The 22667-nt window shown below is 39.6% G+C and overlaps 1 protein-coding gene across 1 annotated transcript in view; it reads left to right on the top strand.

Moving 5' to 3' along the window:
• Window positions 1-22667, top strand: part of LRRC2 (leucine rich repeat containing 2) — an 81113-nt gene that overhangs the window by 14016 nt on the left and 44430 nt on the right. Inside the window, exon 3 of the mRNA XM_026866324.1 lies at window positions 8801-9011. Within this exon, the coding sequence (XP_026722125.1) occupies window positions 8801-9011 (211 nt within the window). The remainder of the gene's footprint in view (window positions 1-8800; window positions 9012-22667) is intronic.

Here is a 22667-nt window from a genome sequence, read left to right as displayed (position 1 = left end):
GGGAATCCACATCTGTAGTTTCATATGGTGCATTCAGTCATCTTCTGAACTGACGAAATATCAGTCCAAATGTGGACCTGAATGTCAGCACCCCGCTGACATGTTTTATTTGATTTTTGTTTTTCTGTGGTGCAAAAGATAACTTCTGACTTCACTAGTATAAAAGCAAACCAAAAGCACCAGGCTTGGGGAACTTCTGTATGGAAGAGGAAAAGATGGTAACTTTATGTGCTCTGAGGTAGCTAATTTCAGCTCCTGTGTTTTTGTCAGCAGCATACATTAAAACGCATTTCTTACTGTGACTTGTGTTTTCCATAAAAACAATACGTTCTCCCTGCCGTTTCTGCCTGGGGTTATTTGTCTGTAGCCACCCCTCCAGCTGAAAGATTGGAGCTTGACAGCCAGTTCTGCTCTTTTCCACTAATGAGGTCCGAAGTCATTCTGTTATTTTCCTGGATGGGGAATCTGGGATTTGGTGCACAGAAGTAAAATGTTCAAAGTGCACTCTCAGCAAAGGATTTTTGTTTTCTTCCTTTCACTTGCAGTTTTCATACAGTACTTTTTCTTGTTGCACATCTTCATGAAATATCTTTCCAATCAGTCCTGCTTCTTTTAGAGGTCCTGGCAAAAAAAGGAGGAAATACATCAGACTTTATTTCCTGAATGTGAGTGATCACTATTTTCACCCACTGAAATGAATGGCAAAGGTCACGTTCATTCTTATGTTGCAGGCCTCATAGAATGGATAAAACTGGTAGAATACTCATCAAACTACCATTAATAAAATGCATAATTGAGTTAAAAGAAAAATCCTCTTTGTTTATGAGGTGTGCAGTGACCACCGACCCTTTAGGTCCTAAAGATCAGATCACAAGTTATTTCCTAGATAACTTTCAGTGCTTCCAAAGATTAGGCCAAATGTAGGACAAGATTTTGTTTGTTGTTAGCTCAAAAGCATAGATAAAATTGTAATTATAATTAAATGTTTAGTAGAAATAATATTTCCCTGTAGAGATACATTTCATTATTTTAAGGAGTTCTGTGTGCGACCTGTCCAAATTCTGCTATTCTACTCAGATATTAACATTTTATCACTGTCAGGTAGGTCCACTGAAATCAATGTTAGTACTTACTGTCAAGGTACAGTAAGAAAGTATTTTGAAAAGGATTGTGAGCGAAAATGATAATTCCAAAAAGACATTCAAAGAAGGCATTTTCCGAAATCAAGGACTGCATTGTAGCATTTAAGATAGATATTTATTTTTGCCAGCAACAAGACTGAATTCCCAAGTATGGCTGAAATAAATACTGTTTCTCTGCAAATATACTCATGTAAGAGATGAGTTTGGAATCTGGCCTGTTAAGGCTGCTTTGCTTTTTTTTTTTTTTTTTTTTTTTTTTTTTTTTTTTTTTTTAAAAATCCATTTTTTTCTCAAAAAGGTTGCAATTCAATAGTGCCCTTCAGGTTGTGCAGTTCCTTATCATCCATATTGCTATGTAAAATGACCTGAGAATATGTAATGAAATGTAGTAGGTATTATTTGAGGAAAGATTTCCAATTAACCTCTTGGGAACTCTGCTTGCCTTGGGGCAAGGTACTATAGTTCATGAAGAATCAGCAAGCAGTTACACGTAAGATATTTCTCTATTTTGACTGAAGATTTTCTAAAGAGGAAAACATCACAAATAAATGCAAAGTTTGTACTGTGTTTGCATTAATGATGAGGTATTGTAGACATTTGGGGAATTTACATGTCTGGAACAGATGTTTAAGCAGCTGGTCAGTGAAAGATGATTCTGGAGAACAGTCTACTTGAGAACATTATGAGAAGCTGATATCTGGCCCTCTGAGATGCTGTTATCAGGTCACTTTGGGTGGAATTAATTCAGTCCTCTGTTTCCCCATTGGTTTTGTGGGACTGTGGAAGTATGGCAATTTAAGGAACCCCTACTTGTGGGGGGCACGTATATAAACCAGAAACTGAGTACAAAAGAAAAAGAAACAGTACAGTGTTGTGCAAGAGTATTTTAATTTTACTTCATGTCCTTAATCCCATCAGACAAGCCTATTCTAAATCTCCCATAGGATATAAAGCATGAACTGTTACAAAAAATGTGCACTGTTCCGTGGTTATCTAAGTGTTTTTGAAAGTCCGTATTATGGGAATAAGTTTCTGTTTATAGCATAGTTCTAGATTTCATCTTCTAAATTCTGCTAGTGGTGAACAATCTTATATTGTACCCTCACATCCTGAATGCTGTCAGACTAACTTGATGTGGTATGATGTTTTTTCTTATTAATTTTCCTTTCTACTAGTAATTTTTTTGGAAAGGGAATGAGAGTGAAAGTTTACAGTTAGATTTTTTTTTTTTTTTTTAAGATTGCAACATGTTTGTCTTCTGTGTGAAAAGCAGGTAAGTTAAAAATTGAAGGCTGACACATTAAGCATTCAAGCAAGGAAATACCAGAACTGTTTACACAGATTAGCTATCTAAATCTTTGCTGTGAAATGGCACAGTCTCCCCTGTCCACCAACCAAACATGCAGCAAAGATAACAGTTTGTTCAGCTACCTCTTCCAGTGTGTCTCTTCTCAAAAATTTCCTCTCAATGTCTGGTTAGCTAAATATGCATGTGTCACATTTTTGAGCTATGAAGTTCCTGAATGTTAAAAGTCAAAAGAAAACTTCCTCTCTACAGGTAGACAGTGACTTTTTTCCCTGAGAGGTTATGTGTTTGTTTAATAAAATAAATTTGTCTCCATTTCTCTGCCAAACTTCTGTGTTATAACTCCATATGTCCCTCAACTAAGATGTTATTTGTGATATTTATTCTCCCACTCAATATACAATTCAGAAATTTTTCTAAGGAAGACTAAAACTCAAGCTGGGAGTCTTTAGCCTCAAACACAAATTATGGGCAACAAGTTGGGAGTAGATCTGCAGCACTAATAACCACTTAAGTTATTTGCCTTTGTTCTTAGGCACTTGTGCATACAGGCCTTGCATCGAATATAATGCACACAAATGGGTTGAAAGATAAAGGCTGCTATTCAGATACAATCCTCTATAACCCATGGGAGAACTTGGCAGTGAGACTGAAATGAAATCAGTCCAATAGAATTTGAAGCAAACGTTACTCATCCATCAGGAATATTAGTCTGGGCTGAGCTCCAGTTCAACTGTACTGCTCTTATAAAAATTTCATAGGATTATTTAATGATCCTGTGTGGCTAGTGGTTCTGATTTAAACATCACCCAGGAGTACTAAACTGGTGACACCATTTAGTGTCCTGGCTATTTCTTCCATCCTGATTTAGAGGAAACAGTGCCATCTAATGAAACTTCCTTTCTTTACCTAAGAATTACAGCTTTTCCTCAAGACCTTCAGATCAGACATTGAGCAGGTGGTAAGTGCAGAAGGAAGAACCGTTTAAAGTAACCCAGCTACTCCTCTTTTACTGGGATGGCTCTGAAATCCTTACTAATGCAAACAACTTCTTTTCCAAGCTAGTCACTCCTTTGAAGGGTCCAATCACTTATTCTACAGTAATTCTTTGCATCAGGTTGATTAGATTTGTGATTTTGTTGGACAGTCTAAAATGCCACACAAGGAGCTCCCATATCCTTGAAAGGCAATATTTATAATTAAAAATACTATGTTGTTAAATCTCTTTGCTGCAGATATACTGAAGTAATGTTTGAGTAATGATTACCTGAAGACAAGTTCAGCACTAACCAAAATGCAAATAGTTGGAATATTCCATTTCTCTGCTGATCCTGTTTCATATCTACAGTGTACTGCCTTGAAAGCTTACTGAGAAACAGGAATTTATTGGGAAATAGCTTGTCAGAATTAACCTTTCCTCTATACCTTTTACAGTCTGCTTTAGTGACAGGTGTGCTTTTGTGATTACAGATATAAAGGTTTGAAACATATTTTTTTTGACAAACATAAGCAGCATATAATCAGTCTTTTTAAAAATTAGTTGGATTATTTGCATGCTTGAAGTGGAAATACTGGAGTAGTTAGTTTAGTTGGAACCTTAGATCTCACTAGGGTCCTATATCCAGAAAAATTATTTTGTTGTGTTCATACTCCCACATAAATTAGGCTGACTTGACTAACACCCACATTTTGCATATGGAAAATATTAGTTATTTATTTAATCTGACTGCAACAGTTTGATCAAGCTCTAGAGGAAGATCAGAATAATTTATTACTGAATAGTAATAAAAAGACATAAACTTCAGGAGGGTTGTGATTTTGTAACCAATTCATTTCTTCGTCATATGTGAAAATGACATATGTGAATGGAATATCATGAGCATTTAAAGTGCCAAGACCAGAAATTTAGTTTCTCTAAAAGTATATTAGTGTATGTAAAGGCTGATTTTATTTGTGTGAGGTTTTTTTTTTTTTTTTTTTTTTTTTTTTTCTGTCTCTCCTGTTTCCCTGAAAATTCATGCAATAACCTCCAGATAAGACAAATGTCGTATGTGGTAATTCTATTTTATTTGAAGATTATCATAAAGGAAGACTTAAAATGGTCTTTATTTTCATAAAGATCTTTTAAGGAGTACCATCATTTGATTTTTTTTGTCAATGGCAGAGCTGAGTAAACAACCATGTAGATGAATAGATCCCTTTGGTCTGATCTCAACTGTAACCTGCAAATTACAGCTTTCTAATCTTTGCTTAATGATACATACTGGCTTGATGTAAGTCATACCTCCAGGCCCAGAAGGCTCATACTGATTAATTTGGTTAGGGTGTATGCTGGGTGTATAAGAGGGGATTGTAAATTGTTAGACCCTCTGCCCTTGGGATATATCATGTTTTCATTCTGACATGTACTGTACAATATTACGCGTGTTTGTTGCTCCATTATTAATTCACTTTCCATCTGTTCAAAATGTGCTTGTACATAGTACTCAGCCTAGTGACCATAAGCAGACATTCTTTTAAAGCTTAACAGACCCTGTTGCCATCATTTAAAGTATGAGCAAAGAAGAAAATTGACACATGATTTCCACATCAGTGTGTGATATCCATGTTGAATTTCTAACCAGGTTTTATTTTTCATGCCTGTCTTTCTTCTGAGGTCAATATTTCACTGATTGTGTTAACAGTGGTTTTTGTTATGTGCATTTTATTTTATTTGGCTGACAATGTGTCATGACCTTCTGAGATTTGTGTTTCGTACATGTTAAAAGTAAAGTGTCAGACGACAGTTTATTCTTTCGTCTTTAATGTAGCTGCTTTCTTGCTATTTTCTGTGTTCCTTGTGAGAGAATAAAATTTTAGATCTGAGCCCTCTGCTTTTGTGTTCCTGGGGTCTACCCGAAAGACCCAACACTGAGGTGTAGTACAGCAGCTCAGTGCCTTACTTTTTATAGGGATTTAGACATTTTGACCTCTTCCTTCTCTCTAACGAAGGTTTCTAACCTTCGTGGAATTTATACAGTGAGAAACAAGTCAGTCATTTTTTTTTGTGCATGAGTGAAGAGCAATGAATAAAAAAAGAAATATCTTGGGGGCAAGCTTTTTCAGTGCATTGAATTATGCACTAAGATCAAATACCTACAGCTTTGGTAGAAAATGAAGGAATTCCATGGAAAAGAGTGGGCAGTAATGCTGAGTTAAGCTTCACAGAGGGCCAGAAAAGATGTATGTGGAGGACTGGAGGAGGATGTGAGAAACAGTAGTACAGTAGTGGTAAGTAAAGCTAGAATTATTTAGAAGATTTTAGAAAAAGTATACCAGGTTTTTGCCCTTTTCAGTTCATGCCTTTTAATGCTTCAGATCCCTTTGTTGTTCTCTTCCTTGGGGATTCAATTCACTTTTCCCCACCCACCCACTTCACACAGTAATACAGACCTTTTATAGCTAATTAGATATGCTTACTGGTAGATGAGTTTTGGAAAAAAGATTAATAGGTGGCTTGGGTCTGTTTATGTTTCTTATAATACATGAAAGCGATATTTTCTAGCTTTTCCTAGCAATCTCTTGCTATTACATTGTCTGTCCTCTGTTGTGCTGGTGGTCTCTGGGGTTCAAATTATAGATTAAATGAGCAAGATCAACACTAAAAACTGAACTGGCTCATGTTTCAAAGCATCTGAAAGAGGTGTTTCAACTTTCATGTCTGCTGATATGGAAAATTCTGTCATTTGAGCGTTTCCAGACTGCAGCTGGAGGGAAGACCCTTTGGTAGGGCTGCCTAGCACAATCAGGTACTCCGATGTCTCTCCTTTTGTAACCAGAAGTATCAGATGCAGCATACTGAACGATCACAAAATAGGCTAGGGAAGTGTGTCTGCTCTAACCTATTTTCTTGTCTTTGTTTATCAAGAAGCTTCAGAAAAGATTTTGAGATGTTGTCAGTTTACGGTGGACTCTTTCTTGGCTGTGTTAGCAGCTCCAAGTACCCCTCTAGGGGCTCCCTGAGCTGAATGTGTTGCTGGATATGTCTTTTGTCTGTCCAGCCTTTCTCTTCCTAACTCATTTACATATCACAGCTTGCTGTGGTGTAAAGTGGTCCACAGTTAGAGAAACCAGGAGATTTACTTCAAGTTTATATTTTTTAATTCTCAAGCCTCCTGTATCGACACTTTAAATATCAGAAAGTCCTCCAGATGCCTGCTGATAAAGAGCATACTTATCTCTCTAGTGAAAACTGAAGCCAAGGATGAATAACTTTTCTGAAGCTCTCAATAACTTCTTTAACTATTCCTTCACTTCTCCTTTCACACCTTGATGTTATTGCTCTCACTGTATTTCTGAGACACTTTCTGCTGGTATTCTAGAAATCCTTTTCCTGTTCATTTGTATACCTGCACTGTTACTTCACTTGCTTTTCTGTCTTGTTACATTTAATTTAACAAACTGCATTCTGATTTCTTCATTTGAGCATAAATGCTTTTTTTTTTTTTTTTTTTTTTTTTTTTTAATGTTTGGAAGTGAGGGGAGAAAGAGATCCTTACAGTGGTTTCATTAGAATGTACTCCCTCTGAGATTGTTCTGTCTTCATGCAGTCTGTTAGCACTTCATCCAGTAAGCTGCACTTTAACCAACTTCACCATTATATGTAGCTCATCTTCTGAAATACTTGTAGAAGATATTTTTCCTTATTTTCTCTCTATAAAGATGGGAATACACTCTGGACATTACAGAAGGGGTTTCCTGTAGTTCTCTGATGACCCATGTATAATGTGCTGTTTCTTGAAACTAAATCAGGTCCTCTTGTGGTCTTTCAGGCTATCTGCTCTGATAAACAGTCATACATAGTTTTAGAAAGTGTATGTTGTCTGCAGTATGTCAAGGTGCTGTGTGCACGCTGATAGGTGAAACCTTCTGCTGTTGCTGTGCTCTCTGCCTTCAAGTCTCTCTAACATTCCCTAAGGTTTTAGTAAGTGCCACAATTTGTGTTGGGCAGTTTACAGCTGTCTAACAGTAATACCTTTCCCGTTATGTATGCAGTTTTGATTCCTAAAGATTTATTTTGATAGCACTGAGTCAAATATGACTTTTAATCTAAACTATCATATTCCCATAAATATACTCAGCCCTGCAGTTTCTATCTCATACCTTGCTATGAGTGTCCAAAATGTATTTATTTTCTCCAAGTTTGGAAGATGTTTCTTGTACCTAAACTTGTATTTGATTTCTTGTACGTGTCTCAGAATCAGACATTCTGCTTCATGTGCTATTTTTTTAATAACTTAGCATTTTACAGAAAAATCCGGTGCTTAGCTAGGAATACATGTACAGGTTTTGTTACTTTGTACGTGAACTTTACAAACTTGTATGCGATTCTCTTTCTGGAACATGCCATTTTTTACTTCCTCTTGGGGTCACATTATTCTGAATATTGTGCTTTTCTTCTTCTACCAGTTTTCTTCAAGACTTTAGCTTAAAACTTCTGCCAGAGGATGGAGACCACATAAATGAATCTCACATACAGCAAGAATCTAACATTCAAAAGCGTGAGATTAGTTTTATGATGCAAGGGGCTCTGCAGAGTCTTATTTTGGTATAACGAAGGTTTGCTTCAGTTAATCAACCTGTTCATTAATTGACTAAGCTGAAATAAATCTCTCTTAAATTAAGGCACGTGCTTTTGGCAATGTTTAATTATATCAAATTGAGTTTGTACCTGAAGTTATATGGGTAAAAGTTTGCCCTGGAGGTGAGCCTAAAGTTACATTGAAATTGAATCTGAAATTAGTTGGCATGTGATAACTTTGACCTTTACCTTCACCTTCTAAGATGATATTGGAAGATGTGTAAGAAATGAAAAATAGTTCATTATACTTGAACAAGAAAGGGCAGGGAAAAGCGAATATTTCTAACTTCTTACTTTCTAAAATGATGGTTTTCCAATTGAAAAATTTTGCATATAGCACCAGGTCCTTGTTTTTGTTTATAGATATGACATGTTCAGAAGAATGTATTTCCTGCCCTATTGAAATAAAAGAGATCATTCATGCTGTTTTCTGTGATAGTGCACTCAGTCTCCACTTTTCTGTTATTCCCTGGGTATTACTGTTTTATAGTCAGTAAGTGAAATCCTGTTCTTCTGAAATCTATATGTAAGTACAAAAAAGCTAAGCATGGATCCAAGAATGACTTTTTTTTTTTTTTTTTTTTTTTTTTTTTTTTTTTTTTTAAATGGTCAGTACATTAGATGCATAATTATATTTTGTTAAGTAATTGTGCAAACAAAGATGAAGCTTTAAGACCTATTTGCTGTATTGTTTCAGTTGATTCACATAAGCCCTTTTTGGCACTATTTCAGGATAAAACAGGAATGGAACTTCATACTAGAGTGCCGGAAGAAAGGCATTCCTCAATCAAAATATCTCAAGAATGGCTTTGTAGACACTGACAAGAAGATTTTGGACACTTATGGAAAGGTTCCTCAGCTCCAGAAGAGGCATGTTTTGTCAGATGAAGCAAATAAAGAAAGAAACAAGTTTATTTTTCAGCTGTCTGGGGAGCAGTGGATGGTAAATATAATGGAAAATATGTTTCTATTGCTAAAGTGTTTGAGTAGCTTAGTGTTGTAACTTTTAATCCCCAAAACCTTTTTTTTTTTTTTTCCCAATGTGTATGAAATTGATGTTCTTACAGTGTTAGAAGTGACAGAAGAATTTCCAATCTTATCCTGAACTAGTGGTTTAGTTTTCAAATATGCTTATTTTAAATTTGTTACTGATACATATAATTTAGCACTCTCAAAAAGTTATAAGCAATCATATAGCAATAAGGTATCTGTCTCTGAAATTCACCAATGGGTGGAAAGAGATGAAAATAATATTCATCTTTGTTGGCTTGTTGATGTTTTCTACTACTCAGAGATCTGGCTTCTTGCTCTAATGGTGTGATAACATTTTTCTCAAGATCTGTTCAAATCAAAACTAATGTTAGCATTAATTCACAATGGTCTTGATAAAAAAGACACTTTTTACTTGCAGTTGTGTTTAAAGTGAAATAGCAGTTTGGAGGCAAACTCTGAATTAATGCTGTTTTGAAGTTCAGCAAAAGGTGGATTAGAGTTACTCTGAATTTTTCTAGAGTTAAAGGTTTGACTGAAATATATTTTGAATATACCCTACTTCATTAATGAGAAAGTGAAATTAGAATTTTGAATTTTGTGTAGTTTTTAATTTTGAAATATATTTTTTTGATTTTCATTACAAAATATACAAGCTAAAAAGTCAATTAATAAAAGGGTTAAATTTTACTAAATTATTTGTATTGACTTGAAAAGTAACTCTGTCCCAGATTTGATCTTGAATAGGAAGGTGTTTTCTTTTTTTCGCTTTATTTTTTTTTTTTTTCCTGGCTTTAGTTATTTTCTGAATAAACATAAAATAGATGAAATTCCTGGAAAATAGAAAACCCTGGTTCCCATTCAGTTCTAGTAAGGAGAGTACTTCTTTAACTGATGCCAATCATTCATGTGGTTAGGATTGGTTGCTGGACAACTATCAGGTCTCATCTTTCAAGAACCTTGTATATTGAAAATGTTGTTAAAGCTGTGTAGTCTTATACTGCACACTTTCCTGTGTTGTAAACTTTGAAGGTATGTTAGGAGGGAAAAAAGATATTACATCTCCTTAAGCACTGATATAGTAGCAACTGCAAATATTTTTAGTGCATCAAGGAGCAGAGAGCTATATAACTGAACTTTTCTGTTGTTTATTCTCTTCTGCCAAACCATTAATATTTTGCTTTGTCACCATAAACAATGCTTTTACATTAGGAGGCAAAATCAAACATACATAATTTGTTCTGTTTTCCAGAGCATTTAATTTCAATTTGACATGCTGAAAGATCATATTTAAGAGATATTAGTGTACTGTTATGTACATTATGCCACCTTGAGTAGTACACTTCTAACCAACATATACTTGAATTCTGTCTCCATATCATATGCTCACTGTGATCATATCACAAAACCACTGTGCCTCACTGTCCGGCTCTAGTCTGATTAAAGTGGTCTTCCTGTTTCAACAAGATACTGTGACATAGTTCATGTGTCTGCAGATAACGATAAAATCAAAGCTGCTTTATTTAGAGAAGGCCAGTGTTCTTTCAAAACTGAAGAACATTACCAGTCTCTAACAGTCCACTTGACAAAGTTCTGAAATATATTTCACATTATTGCAGAAATTCTGTAAAAATTATATTGCTTATACAAATCATAATTTTTTTTTTTTTTTTAGTCTCAACTGCTGCTTCTAAACCAAAGACAGATTGAAACATGACACCCTTTTCCCCTATTACCCTCTCAAAAAAAGCGCACTTAGACAAAATGAATTTGCAGACTATACAACCAAAGCTGCACAGTCTGTTAATTTGCATGTGAAAACATCCGTGGACATGGGAGAGTTTTCTCAGAGAAGCTTGTGTTAAGTAGCTGGCAGCTGTAGTATCAATTGTGGTTTAGTTTTTGTAATGTGTTTTGCACAGAAACACATTTATAAGTTCAAAGTTTGGATGATCAAGCACTCAGACACTAGGAGAAGTCAGAGCTGGGATTGCTTGTGCAGTTTTAGAGTCACGTAACCGGCTTGGTTTGCTGTTGGCTGGACTTTTAATGTTGGCAGCAGCTAACAGCACAGCCCTGTGAAGTGTCCATTTGGGAACTAGCTGCTGAATCCTCTATCTCACTTGCTTTTAGCTGATAAGATTTCTATTATGTTTCCCCTTTCCTCTCATCAATGAAGCAGTGATAGATCTTTTAGACAGTTGGTAGCTAAATCTGAGTATGTTGCTGGTACGACTTACAGATTTAATTTTGAGAACTGGGCTTGCTTCTGGGCTGTACTGGTTCTCTTTCTGGATGCTGTGAAGTAAAACCTCACAGAAGGGTAATCCCCACCTCAGGGATTTGACAAGATCAAAGCAAGTGGCTTTACCACATCCTTCCAATAGGTCTCAATGTAAGGACTCTTGCTGGAAACTTCAGCAGCAAATGAGCTTAGTCCACAAATCAGCAAATCATGTTATTTGCAATGTTGCACTCAAATAGAATGGCGGCTTGGCTGGGCACTAATCAATGCCTAGGCTGTCTAGATGGTAAAAATGTACACACATTACAAATATGCTATTAGCTCATGCTCCATATCTATACAGCATAACAGTGAATCTGGCCTAGTGATTCTGCACTGTTGAGTATGAGGTTAAAAATGGGTTTTGTAAAATACTCCACCATATACTGGGATAGTTTGGACAATTATTTTGAAAATCACCTGGATAATGCTCTTTTGAAAATCATCTCGGATCTCCTTCTGAGAACATTCGTAAGGAAGAAAATCAAAGCAGATCACACATTTTGAATTCCTAATAGAAATCCTTCCTTCAGGATCTCTGTGTTACTTTTTTTCCCACCTCTCAAATGTAATTGAAATTATAAGGTATTTTTCATTAAGTGGAGATCCACTGTTCCTTATACTTGTAAAGTAATAATTTAAAAATATCTGAGGAAAGATGAAGATCATACAAAGAATATTAGGTTAGACAAATACATAGAGTACTAGCTCTGAGAGTGGGGCTTGATTCTTACACTATATAAATTCTGAGGAATTTTATTCTGTCTATGCAAGTTCATAATTCCTTGTGGATCCTTGATTCTTACTAGTTATTATTCACTTTTAGGCTAATATTTTGAGATGGGCAGTTTGAGCCTGTTGCATTTAAGGTAATGAATTAAACTGGTATGAGATGAATCCCCTTGTATTCTAGCCAGTCCTCAGAGATTAGAAGTGCCAGGGGTGGCTGGATGTGGGAAAGAAAAATGTGGAACAGCTGGATTTATCTCTTAATAGCTATGCCAATTAGGGCTGTGACTATAGGCGTGACACGAGATACACAAACAGCCCGTATGCTGTAGGTCCGGTTGCATTCAAGAGAAGCAGTCAGGTTCACAAAGAGTATGGTTTATTCTTAGGCAACATCTACAGATTCTTTGAGAATGCCTTTGAAAAATGCACAAACTGTATGTTAGCTATATAGCACTACACACACACACACACACACACACACACACACAGAGCTGCAATCACACACACTTAATTCCTGGGTACTCACTTGGTGAAGCCAAGGGCCCAAATCTTACCAAAAGGCATCCCTTCTTGGTGGGGGCAGATGAGGAGCACAAACCCAATCATCTCTCCCTCTGATTTGGTGTTGGATTATTGTCCCTCCAAGTTAGATACAAACTCGGGGTTGTGTTTATCATAGCATGTATGTGTGAGTGGGTGTGACTGTGGTCAAGCCATTGCTTCTTGAGTAATGACACAGCACATTCCTTGGTGCAGAGTGTGCGCTGGTTTTTTTGGGAAAAGAGGAAGACTGAGAGATAAGGTCTGCAGAGTACTGCAAAGCAGTCCTTGGGAGAATCACAGAATCATGGAATTGTCTAGGTTGGAAAAGACCTTGAAGATTATCTAGTCCAGCCATCAACACAACATTGACAGTTCCCAACTACACCATATCCCTCAGCGCTATGTTGACCCGACTCTTAAACACCTCCAGGGATGGGGACTCCCAACACCTCCCTGGGCAGCCCAATCCAATGCCTAAAAACCCCTTCTGGAAAGAAATGCTTCCTCATATCCAGCCTAAACTATCCCTGACACAACTTGAGGCCATTCCCTTTTGTATTATTGCTTGTTACTTGCTTAAAGAGACTCATCCCCAGCTCTCTGCAATCTTCTTTCAGGGAGCTGTAGAGGGCGATGAGGTCTCCCCTCAGCCTCCTCTTCTCCAGACTAAACACCCCCAGTTCCCTCAGCTGCTCCCCATCAGACCTGTGCTCCAGACCCTGCACCAGCTTCGTTGCCCTTCTCTGGACACGCTCGAGTCATTCAATGTCCTTTTTGGAGTGAGGGGCCCAAAACTGAACACAGGAATCGAGGGGCAGCCTCCCCAGTGCTGAGTACGGGGGTCAGATCCCTTCCCTGTCCCTGCTGGCCACGCTATTGCTGACACAAGCCAGGATGCCATTGGCCTTCTTGGCCCCCTGGGCACACTGCTGGCTCCTGTTCAGCCGGCTGTCAATCAGCACCCCCAGGTCCCTCTCTGACTGGCAGCTCTCCAGCCACTCCTCCCCAAGCCTGTAGTGCTGCTGGGGGTTGTTGTGGCCCAAGGGCAGCCCCCGGCATTTAGCCTTATGGAAACTCCTCCAGTTGGCCTCAGCCCATGGCTCCAGCCTGTCCAGGTCTCTCTGCAGAGCCTCCCTACCCTCGAGCAGATCAACACTCCCACCCAACTTGGGGTCATCTGCAAACTGACTGAGGGTGCACTCGATCCCCTTGTCTAGATCATCAATAAAGATGTTAAACAGAAGTGGCCCCAACACCGAGCCCTGGGGGACACCACTCGTGACTGGGCACCAACGGGATTTAACTCCTTTCACCACAACTCTTTGGGCACACCCATCCAGCCAGTTTTTTACCCAGCAACGTGTGTGCCCATCCAAGCCTCAAGCAGCCAGTTTTGTCAGGAGAATGCTGTGGGAAATGGTGTCAAAGGTCTTACTGAAGTCAAGGTAAACAATATCCACAGCCTTTCCCTCATCCAATAAGCAGGTCGCTCTGTCATAGAAGGAGATCAGGTTTGTCAGGCAGGACCTGCCTTTCATAAACCCATGCTGACTGGGCCTGGTCCCCTGGTTGTCCCACATGTGTTGTGTGATGTTACTCAGGATGAGCTGCTCCATCAGCTTCCCGGGCACCAAAATCAAGCTGACAGGCCTGTAATTTCCTGGATCATCCTTATGACCCTTCTTGTAGATGGGCATCACATTGGCCAATTTCCAATCAGTCGGGACCTCCCCGGTCAACCAGGACTGCTGGTAAATGATTGAAAGCAGCTTGGCGAGCACCCCAGCCAGCTCCTTCAGCACTCTTGGATGTATTCTATCCGGTCCCACAGACTTGTGTGTGTCTGTGTGATGCAGTCTGTGTGATGCACTGACTGTCTCCTCCTGGACTGTGGGGGGGTCGTTCTCCCAGTCTCTGTCTTCTGGCTGAGGAGGCTGGATTCCCTCAGTACAACTAGTCTTGTTATTAAAGACTGAGGCAAAGAAGGCGATAAGCACCTCAGCCTTCTCCTCATCAATTGTTGCCATGTTTCTTCCTAGGTCTAGCAGGGGATTCAGACTCTCTGGTCTTTCTTTTGCTGCTCACATTCTTATAGAAACATTTCTTGTTGTTCTTGATTGCTGAAGCCAGATTAATTTCCAGCTGGGCTTTAGACCTCATGATATCTGCCCTGCATAGCCTCACAGCATCTCTGTAACCATTGTGAGTTGCTAGCCCCTTCTTCCAAAAGCTGTAAACTCTCCTTTTTTCCCTGAGTTCCAGCCAAAGCTCCCTGTTCAGCCAGGGTGGTCTTCTCTGCCAATGGCTTCTCTTACAGGACCTGGGGACTGCCTGCTCCTGAGCCATGAAGATTTCCTTCTTAAAGAGCGCCCAGCCTTCCTGGGCCCCTATACCCTTCAGGACCATCTCCCAAGAGATCCTGTCAAGCAGCTGCCTAAACAAATCAAATTCATCCCTTTGGAAATCCAGGATGTCAGTTCTGCTGCCCCCTCTCTAAACATAGAGAACTCTATTGTTTTGTGATCGTTGTGCCTTAGTCCTCCAACTGCCACATCATTCACCAGTCCTTCTCTGTTCACAAAGAGGAGATCCAGCAGGGCACCTTCTCTGGTCGGTTCACTCACCAGCTGCATCAGGAAGTTGTCTCCCACACATTCCAGGAATCTCCGGGACTGGTCCCTCTCTGCTGTGTTGTATTTCCAGCAGATGTCTGGGAAGTTAAAGTCTCCCATAAGAATGAGGGCAAGCAATCATGACATTTCTCCTAAATGCCTATAGAATATTTCATCCACCTCTCTGTCCTGGTTGGGTGGCCTACAGTAGCCTCCTACTCCAACATCTGCCCTGTGGCCTTCCCCCTGATTCTAACACAAAGACACTCCACACTGTCTTCACTACACTTGTGCTCAAAGCAATCATAACAGCCCCTAACATACAGCACCACACCACCCCCTCTCCTTCCTTGTCTATCCCTCCTGCAGAGCTTGTAGCCGTCGACTGTCGCACTTCAGTCATGGGAGACATCCCATCATGTTTCTGTTACAGCCACTACATCATCATTTTCCTGTTTCATCATGGCTTCAAGCTCCTCCTGTTTGTTACCCATGCTGTGTGCAGTGGTATACATGCACTTCAGATGGGATGATGTTTTGCCCGCTTCAGATCTAGTTTAAAGCTCCATCAGTGAGCCCAGATGACTCCTGCCCCAAGACCCTTTTCCTCCTGTAGGACAGGTGCATCCCATCTGATGCCAAAAGGTCTGGTGCCCTGTATACCAACCCATGATTGAAAATAAGTGAAGCCCTGACAGTAACACCAGTCTTGGAGCCACAAGTTCATCTACTGAGTTCTATAGTATTCTTCATTCATCCCCCCACCTAAAGGGATGGACAAGAACAGTTTGTGTCCCTGACCCTTTAATCAGTTTTTCCAAGTCCCTGAAATCTCTCTTCTTTGCTTTAGGACTTCTCCTGGTAATATTATCCCTACCTACCTGAAAAACCAAGAGAGGGTAGTAGTTCTTGAGTCTCACTAGATTGGGAAGTTTTGCCATGAGGTCCTTGACCCGTGCCCCAGGGCTGCACAGACTTCCCTATGACGTGGGTCCAGTCTGCATATTGGGACTTTGACACCCCTCAGAATGGAGTCACCCACTACAGTGACTCTTCAGGGGTTCTTTTAAGATCTGGTTTTAATACCTGGTCCAGGATGACCTGGCCTTGGTGGACCTTGGTCTTCCTCCTTGTTTGCCTCATTTTCTCCCTCCTTCTCTTCTTCATTCAAAAGTTCCAGGGCCCCATATCTATTGTGAAGGGACACCATGGAGGGTGGAGGAGAAGAGCAGTAGATAAATCTGCATAGTCATGTCAAAATGTTCCTTGAGAAAAGTGGAAGAACGGGCCTGTACGGCCTCTACCTCACTTTGCATTCCTCCTTGGTGCCACGGCAACACAATTCACTGGATCTCCATCCCATTCTGTGTTTGTTCTGGGCCATGTGTTAAGGAAATGTGTGTTTTGGAGATTTTTTGCTGTTTTATTTTTCTCACACTTCCAACCCTTCCACCCCATGACTACAGTCACACCCACACACTTGAATGTGGTCTCTAATTAAGGCCTTTGGGACCAGGGATGACGATTGGTTTATCCTCCTCTAAATGGATATAGTTTGTTCATTGAATCATTCTTATGCTCACAGTTTTCATCATAGTTGATTTTATACAAGTTATTGCTATACCTATGACAATTATAATCACAGTGAACATTAACACACATTTTATCAAATTTTGGATAAAAATGGTAATACCAAATGCAAACCAACTAAACACTTTTGAAAGCAAGCTGTTATTCATTGACTCTCGGAGCTCACGGGTGTCTTTTGCTACTTGCCATATCTTGGTCTCATGGGTTTTATCAAATCTCTTGACCAGGACATTTGTTTGCTCAACAATACCATTGACCAGAGGATAATATAGAGTATGAAATACCTGCGGATACCTTATTCTTTTGCTCATTCTTATACTGTTGCAGCAGGAAAGTGAGTTTCATTATCACTTTGAATCTTCTCTGGAAGGGGTAAGATACTAAACCATTCTCTCAGACTATGGACTGTGTTTTCTCCATTGGCAGCAGTAACAGCTGTGGCTGTGGTAATTCCTGATATGACATCTACTCCTACCATGATATATTTTTTCCATCTGAGGGTCATAGAGGGCCTATGTAATCTATTTGCCAGGTGTGCCACAGTGTTTTTCCCTCCCAGATGTGTAAGGGAGGTGTTTTACCCAGATGATATTTGCTGAACTGTAAACAACAGCGTGAACAGGTAGTTACTATTTGTTCACATAATTTCAGAGAAAAGGGCTATCCTCGGGCTATACCTTCCCAGAATAAATTGGCTAGTCCAGTGTGGCCTTGTTTTATGTGTAGCCTCAAGCAAGTATCCCATTCATGATCATCATTCACAATATCCACTTGTCACAATTAGGTAAGGCTATCAACTTGTTGATTAAATCAAGCAGCTATTGATGTTGATTGATCATGTCCATTCACCTATCCGATATGTAATGTTTGCTGTTCTATTTCTAACAATTGTTTCCAGCTGTCAGTTTGCCAAACTGGGACTCTGTTCACTTGCCAACTGTTAACTGTCCAGTGACCTATCCACTCTGTTGCTCCTTTAAAGACTGTGTATGAATCAGTATAGATATGGTCAGCACCATGTTGTGCTGCTAGTACGACTGCCTTGAATTCTCCTACTTGTGCGCTCCTTTTGCCTGTCTCACTTAGCCTGTCTTCTGTAGCCACGTTCAGTGGCACTGCCTTATAATTCCACTCATTGTTCTCTTTGTAGGATGATGCATCGGTGAACGATACCCTTTTAAGGTTGTTGTCCTCTCTTAATGGAGGTGCCTCCCTAATGGGAGATGGCCTGCTTGGTGAGCTTTGGAATAGCAGATTACTATCTATATCTTTTCAGAGTTTAGATAATTTGATGTTACTTTCTGGAGTAGGTATGATTTCATTAATGCTTTCAAAATTAAGCATACCATTTACAAACTGTTGGCTTCTGAGCAATGCCAGCGGGTGGCGCTGCGGCCTTTCGGATTATATCTAGAAGATGGAAAGGTCCCTGGATATTTACACTTTGTTCCCTTCTTACCTGTTCCACTCGACTCAGGGCTTGTACTAGTGATAACAAACCCTTCTTAAGATCTGAATACCTGGTTTCAGCATCACTGAAGGAGCGAGAGCTAAATTCCAATGGTCTCTCTGGTCCTTCTGGCCCTCCTAGTCCTCATTGCCATAGATTGCAATGGGTGTTGCAATGTTCACTCAATCCCCGTTCTACATGAATTGAATCAACTGGGTGTACAGGGCCTAATTACTGGAAAAGTCTTAATTCTTTAATCAGTAAATTTAATGTAATCTCATGTTGTCCAGTTCACTCCCATGATCTGTCCTTTTTGAGTAGGTTGTACAAAGGACGGGCCATAATAGAAAATCCAGGGTTGTGTTTGCACCAGTAACTTGAAGTCCCTAAAACTTGTTGTAATTCCTTCTACTATCTGGATTCTGTCTACGTGCTATTTGTTCTAGGGTGTCTGGGGGAACAGAGGCAGCTCCTTGAATCCACCAGACTCCTAGGAACTTAACCTATTGTGCTGACCCTTGACATTTATATGGTGGAATTTGCAGTCCTAAATCTGTCAATTTTTCTTGTATATTTTCCATGGCATGCCTAACTTCTCCGGGTCTTTCCTCTCGTATTAGTATGTAATCAATGTATTCATACACTGTAACACTTAGCAGATGAGAAATGTCTGCTAAAATTTTCGCCAAGGCATTGTGGGCAATGGTGGGACAGTGTTTGTATCCTTGAGGTAACCTGTTAAAAAGTTCACTGTATTCCTTTCCAAGTAAATTCAAACTGATCCTTAACTTGTTCCTGAAGTGGGATCATTAAAAAACATATATCCTTAATATCTAGGGTTGCCATCCAGGAATGAGATGCTCCCTGTATCTGGGTCTCTAATTCTGCTATATTTGGCACACGTGTTGTCAGTGGGTCAGTGTTAGCATCCAGTCATCTGTAATCAGCTGTGGCTCGCCACTGTCCATTTGATTTTCTCACTGGCCACACATGTGAGTAATAATATCTCTTTTTTCTAGGTCTGCAACCATCCTGCAGTCAATACTGCAGTGTATAGCTGATGGCAGGGGGTATTGTTTAACATTAGTAAATTTTGATGAGGGCAAAGCTATAGCTGTTTCTAACAAATTGATACTTTTAAGTTCACCTTGCCCAGAGAAACTCCATACTGATCCATTAGGGAGTTTCCACACTCTGCCATACAATAAATTGAATCCTAATATGTTACTGCTGGCAGCTCCTACCAGAACTTCAAGTTGGGTCAACCTTTTTTCCCTGGGAAGCCACAGTAATTTTTGCAGTTGAACATCTCTTTATGATGCCATCAATTACTGTAAAGGCTACTTTGCAATGGCCAGGTTTCACATCTAAATATTCTGTGATTTCTTCATTAATTACTGACGCTTGTGTGCCTGTGCCAATAAGAAAATCTATACAAATTTTCTTTGGGCCAGTCAGGGTACTGATAGTTGTGTCACGACATTTGTTCAAGAGCCACTGTAAAACTAAAGCCTGCCAGATAGAGTGTCTCACTGTCCTTCCTGGGAATGCAAGGTTTTTGTTGGGGGATCTTTTAAATTAATCAAGTCCTGCTGCTGGGCTGAAGGTACAGACCCAGCAGATGTGGACTTGTGTCCAGCCAGATGAATAGGTTTATTTTGTTCTGGTTTTTGTTGTAATAATTGGACCAAAACTTGGAGTTCAGCTGTAGTCATACCATTCAAAAGGTGACATGATGCTCCTAAGGTTAGAGCTTGTCGCCATAAGGTATTTTGATCTGGATCAAATAACTTTTTAGATTCTGGTCTATGTGTGTCAGCCTGAACTTGATGGACTCACTGGGGAATTTCAGGTGGTTTTCCAGCTGTCAGTCCGATCCACTCCATGTGGCACCTGTAATTCACCAATTCCTGAATGAATTCACTCCAGATAGGTATGTGAATTTGCCTCTCTAAGTGGCTGGGCTGCTGCTGCAGCAGCATTCATAGCGTGGTGCGCATGAATATGATCTTGGACGTTTGATGCGTGTCTTCTCAGACTATCTGGAAGGCCACGAATGAGAGGGGTCAATCTGGCCAGATTGGTAGGAGCCAGCACTGGGGATTGACATAATACATTCCTCTCATACATTGCTTGTATGCATGCAGCCTTTTGCACAGAGGGTGCTAGATCTGAAAATCCTGAAGTTGTAATCATGAGAGGATATCCTCTCTCCTGTGAGTCTATGCCTCCAGCCCAATAAGCAGCTTGAATAGTTATTGAGTAATTGCAGTCACCTGGAGTGGTAGTTAGGACAACTCCAGGTCGCCAATAATCTTGTGCCTCTTTCTCACTTAACAAGACCCGATCTCTGCTCGTGAGGGAAACTTGCCATACATACTCTGTTTCCCTTTCATCTGGGTGTCTAAAATATTTTTCTTGTAATTTAGCTAATTCAGTGGGGGACTAAGGTATGGTATGTGTGGTTTAACAAAGTAACAAGTGATAGTACAAGAGGTGATGTCCTCAAGTTGTGCCAGGGAAGGTTTAGACTGGACATTAGGAAGCGTTTCTTTACAGAATGGGTTGTTGGGTGCTGGAATGGGCTGCCCAGGGAGGTGGTGGAGTCCCCATGGCTGGAGGTTTTTAAGACTAGGGTCAACATAGGGCTGAGGGATATGGTGTAGTTGGGAACTGTCAGTGTGAAGTTAATGGTTGGACTGGATAATCTTCAAGGTCTTTTCCAACCTTGATGATTCTGTGATTCTGTAGTTTGGACTTCCCCGTCTCCATCATTATCTAACTCAGTCTTAATTACTGGCTGAACATTTATGGGCTCTGAAATAAAGTCAGTGTCTTTTCCTAAGTCACTGTCATCATACCAGTTGCCTCAGTCCCATGTTTCAGTATTGTCTCAATGTACTACTTTACGAATATGTTGGACTGAATATGTTCGATCAATTAATTTATCAAACCTTTCCTTCAGCTGTTCCTCTCGTTTCTCAGCTGTAGCCAATGGTCTTTCTAAATGTTCTGTTTTACTTAAAAGTTCATCTATTCATTTTATCATTTTTCCCCATGTCTCCCTTTTAAAAGCCAGTGATGCTTTTAAGTGCCTGATTTTCTGATTCCATAGCTTGATATTCTGCATTTGTAATCTGTCTGTAGGGGGTGGCCTTTTGATTTCCTGTTGAGCACATGATAAACAAGCCCCCAGGACTGCACAAATAACTCCTTTACCATTTCCTATTTTTACTTTTTGTCAACTCATGCTATATTATTTGTTCTACTACTTTATCCTCATCTTTCCAAAATTTCTGGGCTCTTTCCATCTCTGCCTGGGATGGTGCACAATTACGTTTCTGTAGTAGTTTACCCATGGCAATCCTGTCTATGATGCCAATTTAATGTTGCATTTAAGGTGATGAATTAATTCGGTAAAGAGATGAATCCCCTTCCATTCTAGCCAGTCCTCAAAGATTAGAGGGGCCAGGGGCAGCTGGATTTATCTCTTAATAGGTATGCCAGTTGGGGCCATGATTATAGGCCTGACACCAGATGCACGAACAGCCCATGTGCTGTAGATCCGGTTGCATTCAAGAGAAGCAGTCAGGTTCACAAAGAGTACAGGTTATTCTTAGGCAACATCTATAGATTCTTTGAGATTGTCTACAAAAATGCACAAACTGTATGTTGGCTATACAGCACTACACACATGGTATTGCATACAGTTGGGTAAATATATTTACAGCCGGAGAGCTCTAACAGTTTAGAGGGGACTGTTCACTGGAAACAAGTGAGAAGACAATTATCTTTAAATGAATAAGAATATCCACGGATGTTAATTTTGCTGCAATATAGTTAAATTGAATAAGTATAAATAGCAGAATATCTTGAACCAACTTACCAATTTCCACTGGGAGATGGTTGATTTGATTTTTTGACAAGTCCAGTACTCTCAGATCTTGAAATAATGCGATGTAGGCTGGAATGGTCTGTATCAATGTATTGTACACGTGCCATTCTTTCAGGTAGGTCTGTTCTTTCAGAGAATCTGGGAATTCCTGTAAATGAAACAAGAACAGGTAAATAAAAAGCATCAGGATAGTATTTTGTTCTGCCACGTTTCCAAATTCAGGGCAAAAATTTCACAGCCAAACATCAGAACTTTGCCTTAGTTATCTTGATGTAGAACAGCAGTTTGCCAAACCCTCACAGGAGCTGTTTGCTTTTGAAGAGCATTGAATCTGTTTGTCACCACATATTCATTTTTTAACTGCTAATGCGGTCATTTTGCTCTAAAACTGAAACCTATCTGAAGCACTCAACCTGTTTGGTGTCTCCCATATCATCTCCTCTTTCCAACTGAAGGATTTGTTTAAAACACATTTCAGTGCTTTAATTCACACATTGAGATGT

The sequence above is a fragment of the Athene cunicularia genome, assembly GCF_003259725.1.
Source record: "Athene cunicularia isolate RWA chromosome Z unlocalized genomic scaffold, athCun1 chrZ_part2, whole genome shotgun sequence".
Classification (NCBI taxonomy): domain Eukaryota; kingdom Metazoa; phylum Chordata; class Aves; order Strigiformes; family Strigidae; genus Athene; species Athene cunicularia.
Note: the sequence above shows the minus strand (reverse complement) of the source record. Positions and strands in the feature narration are given on the sequence as shown.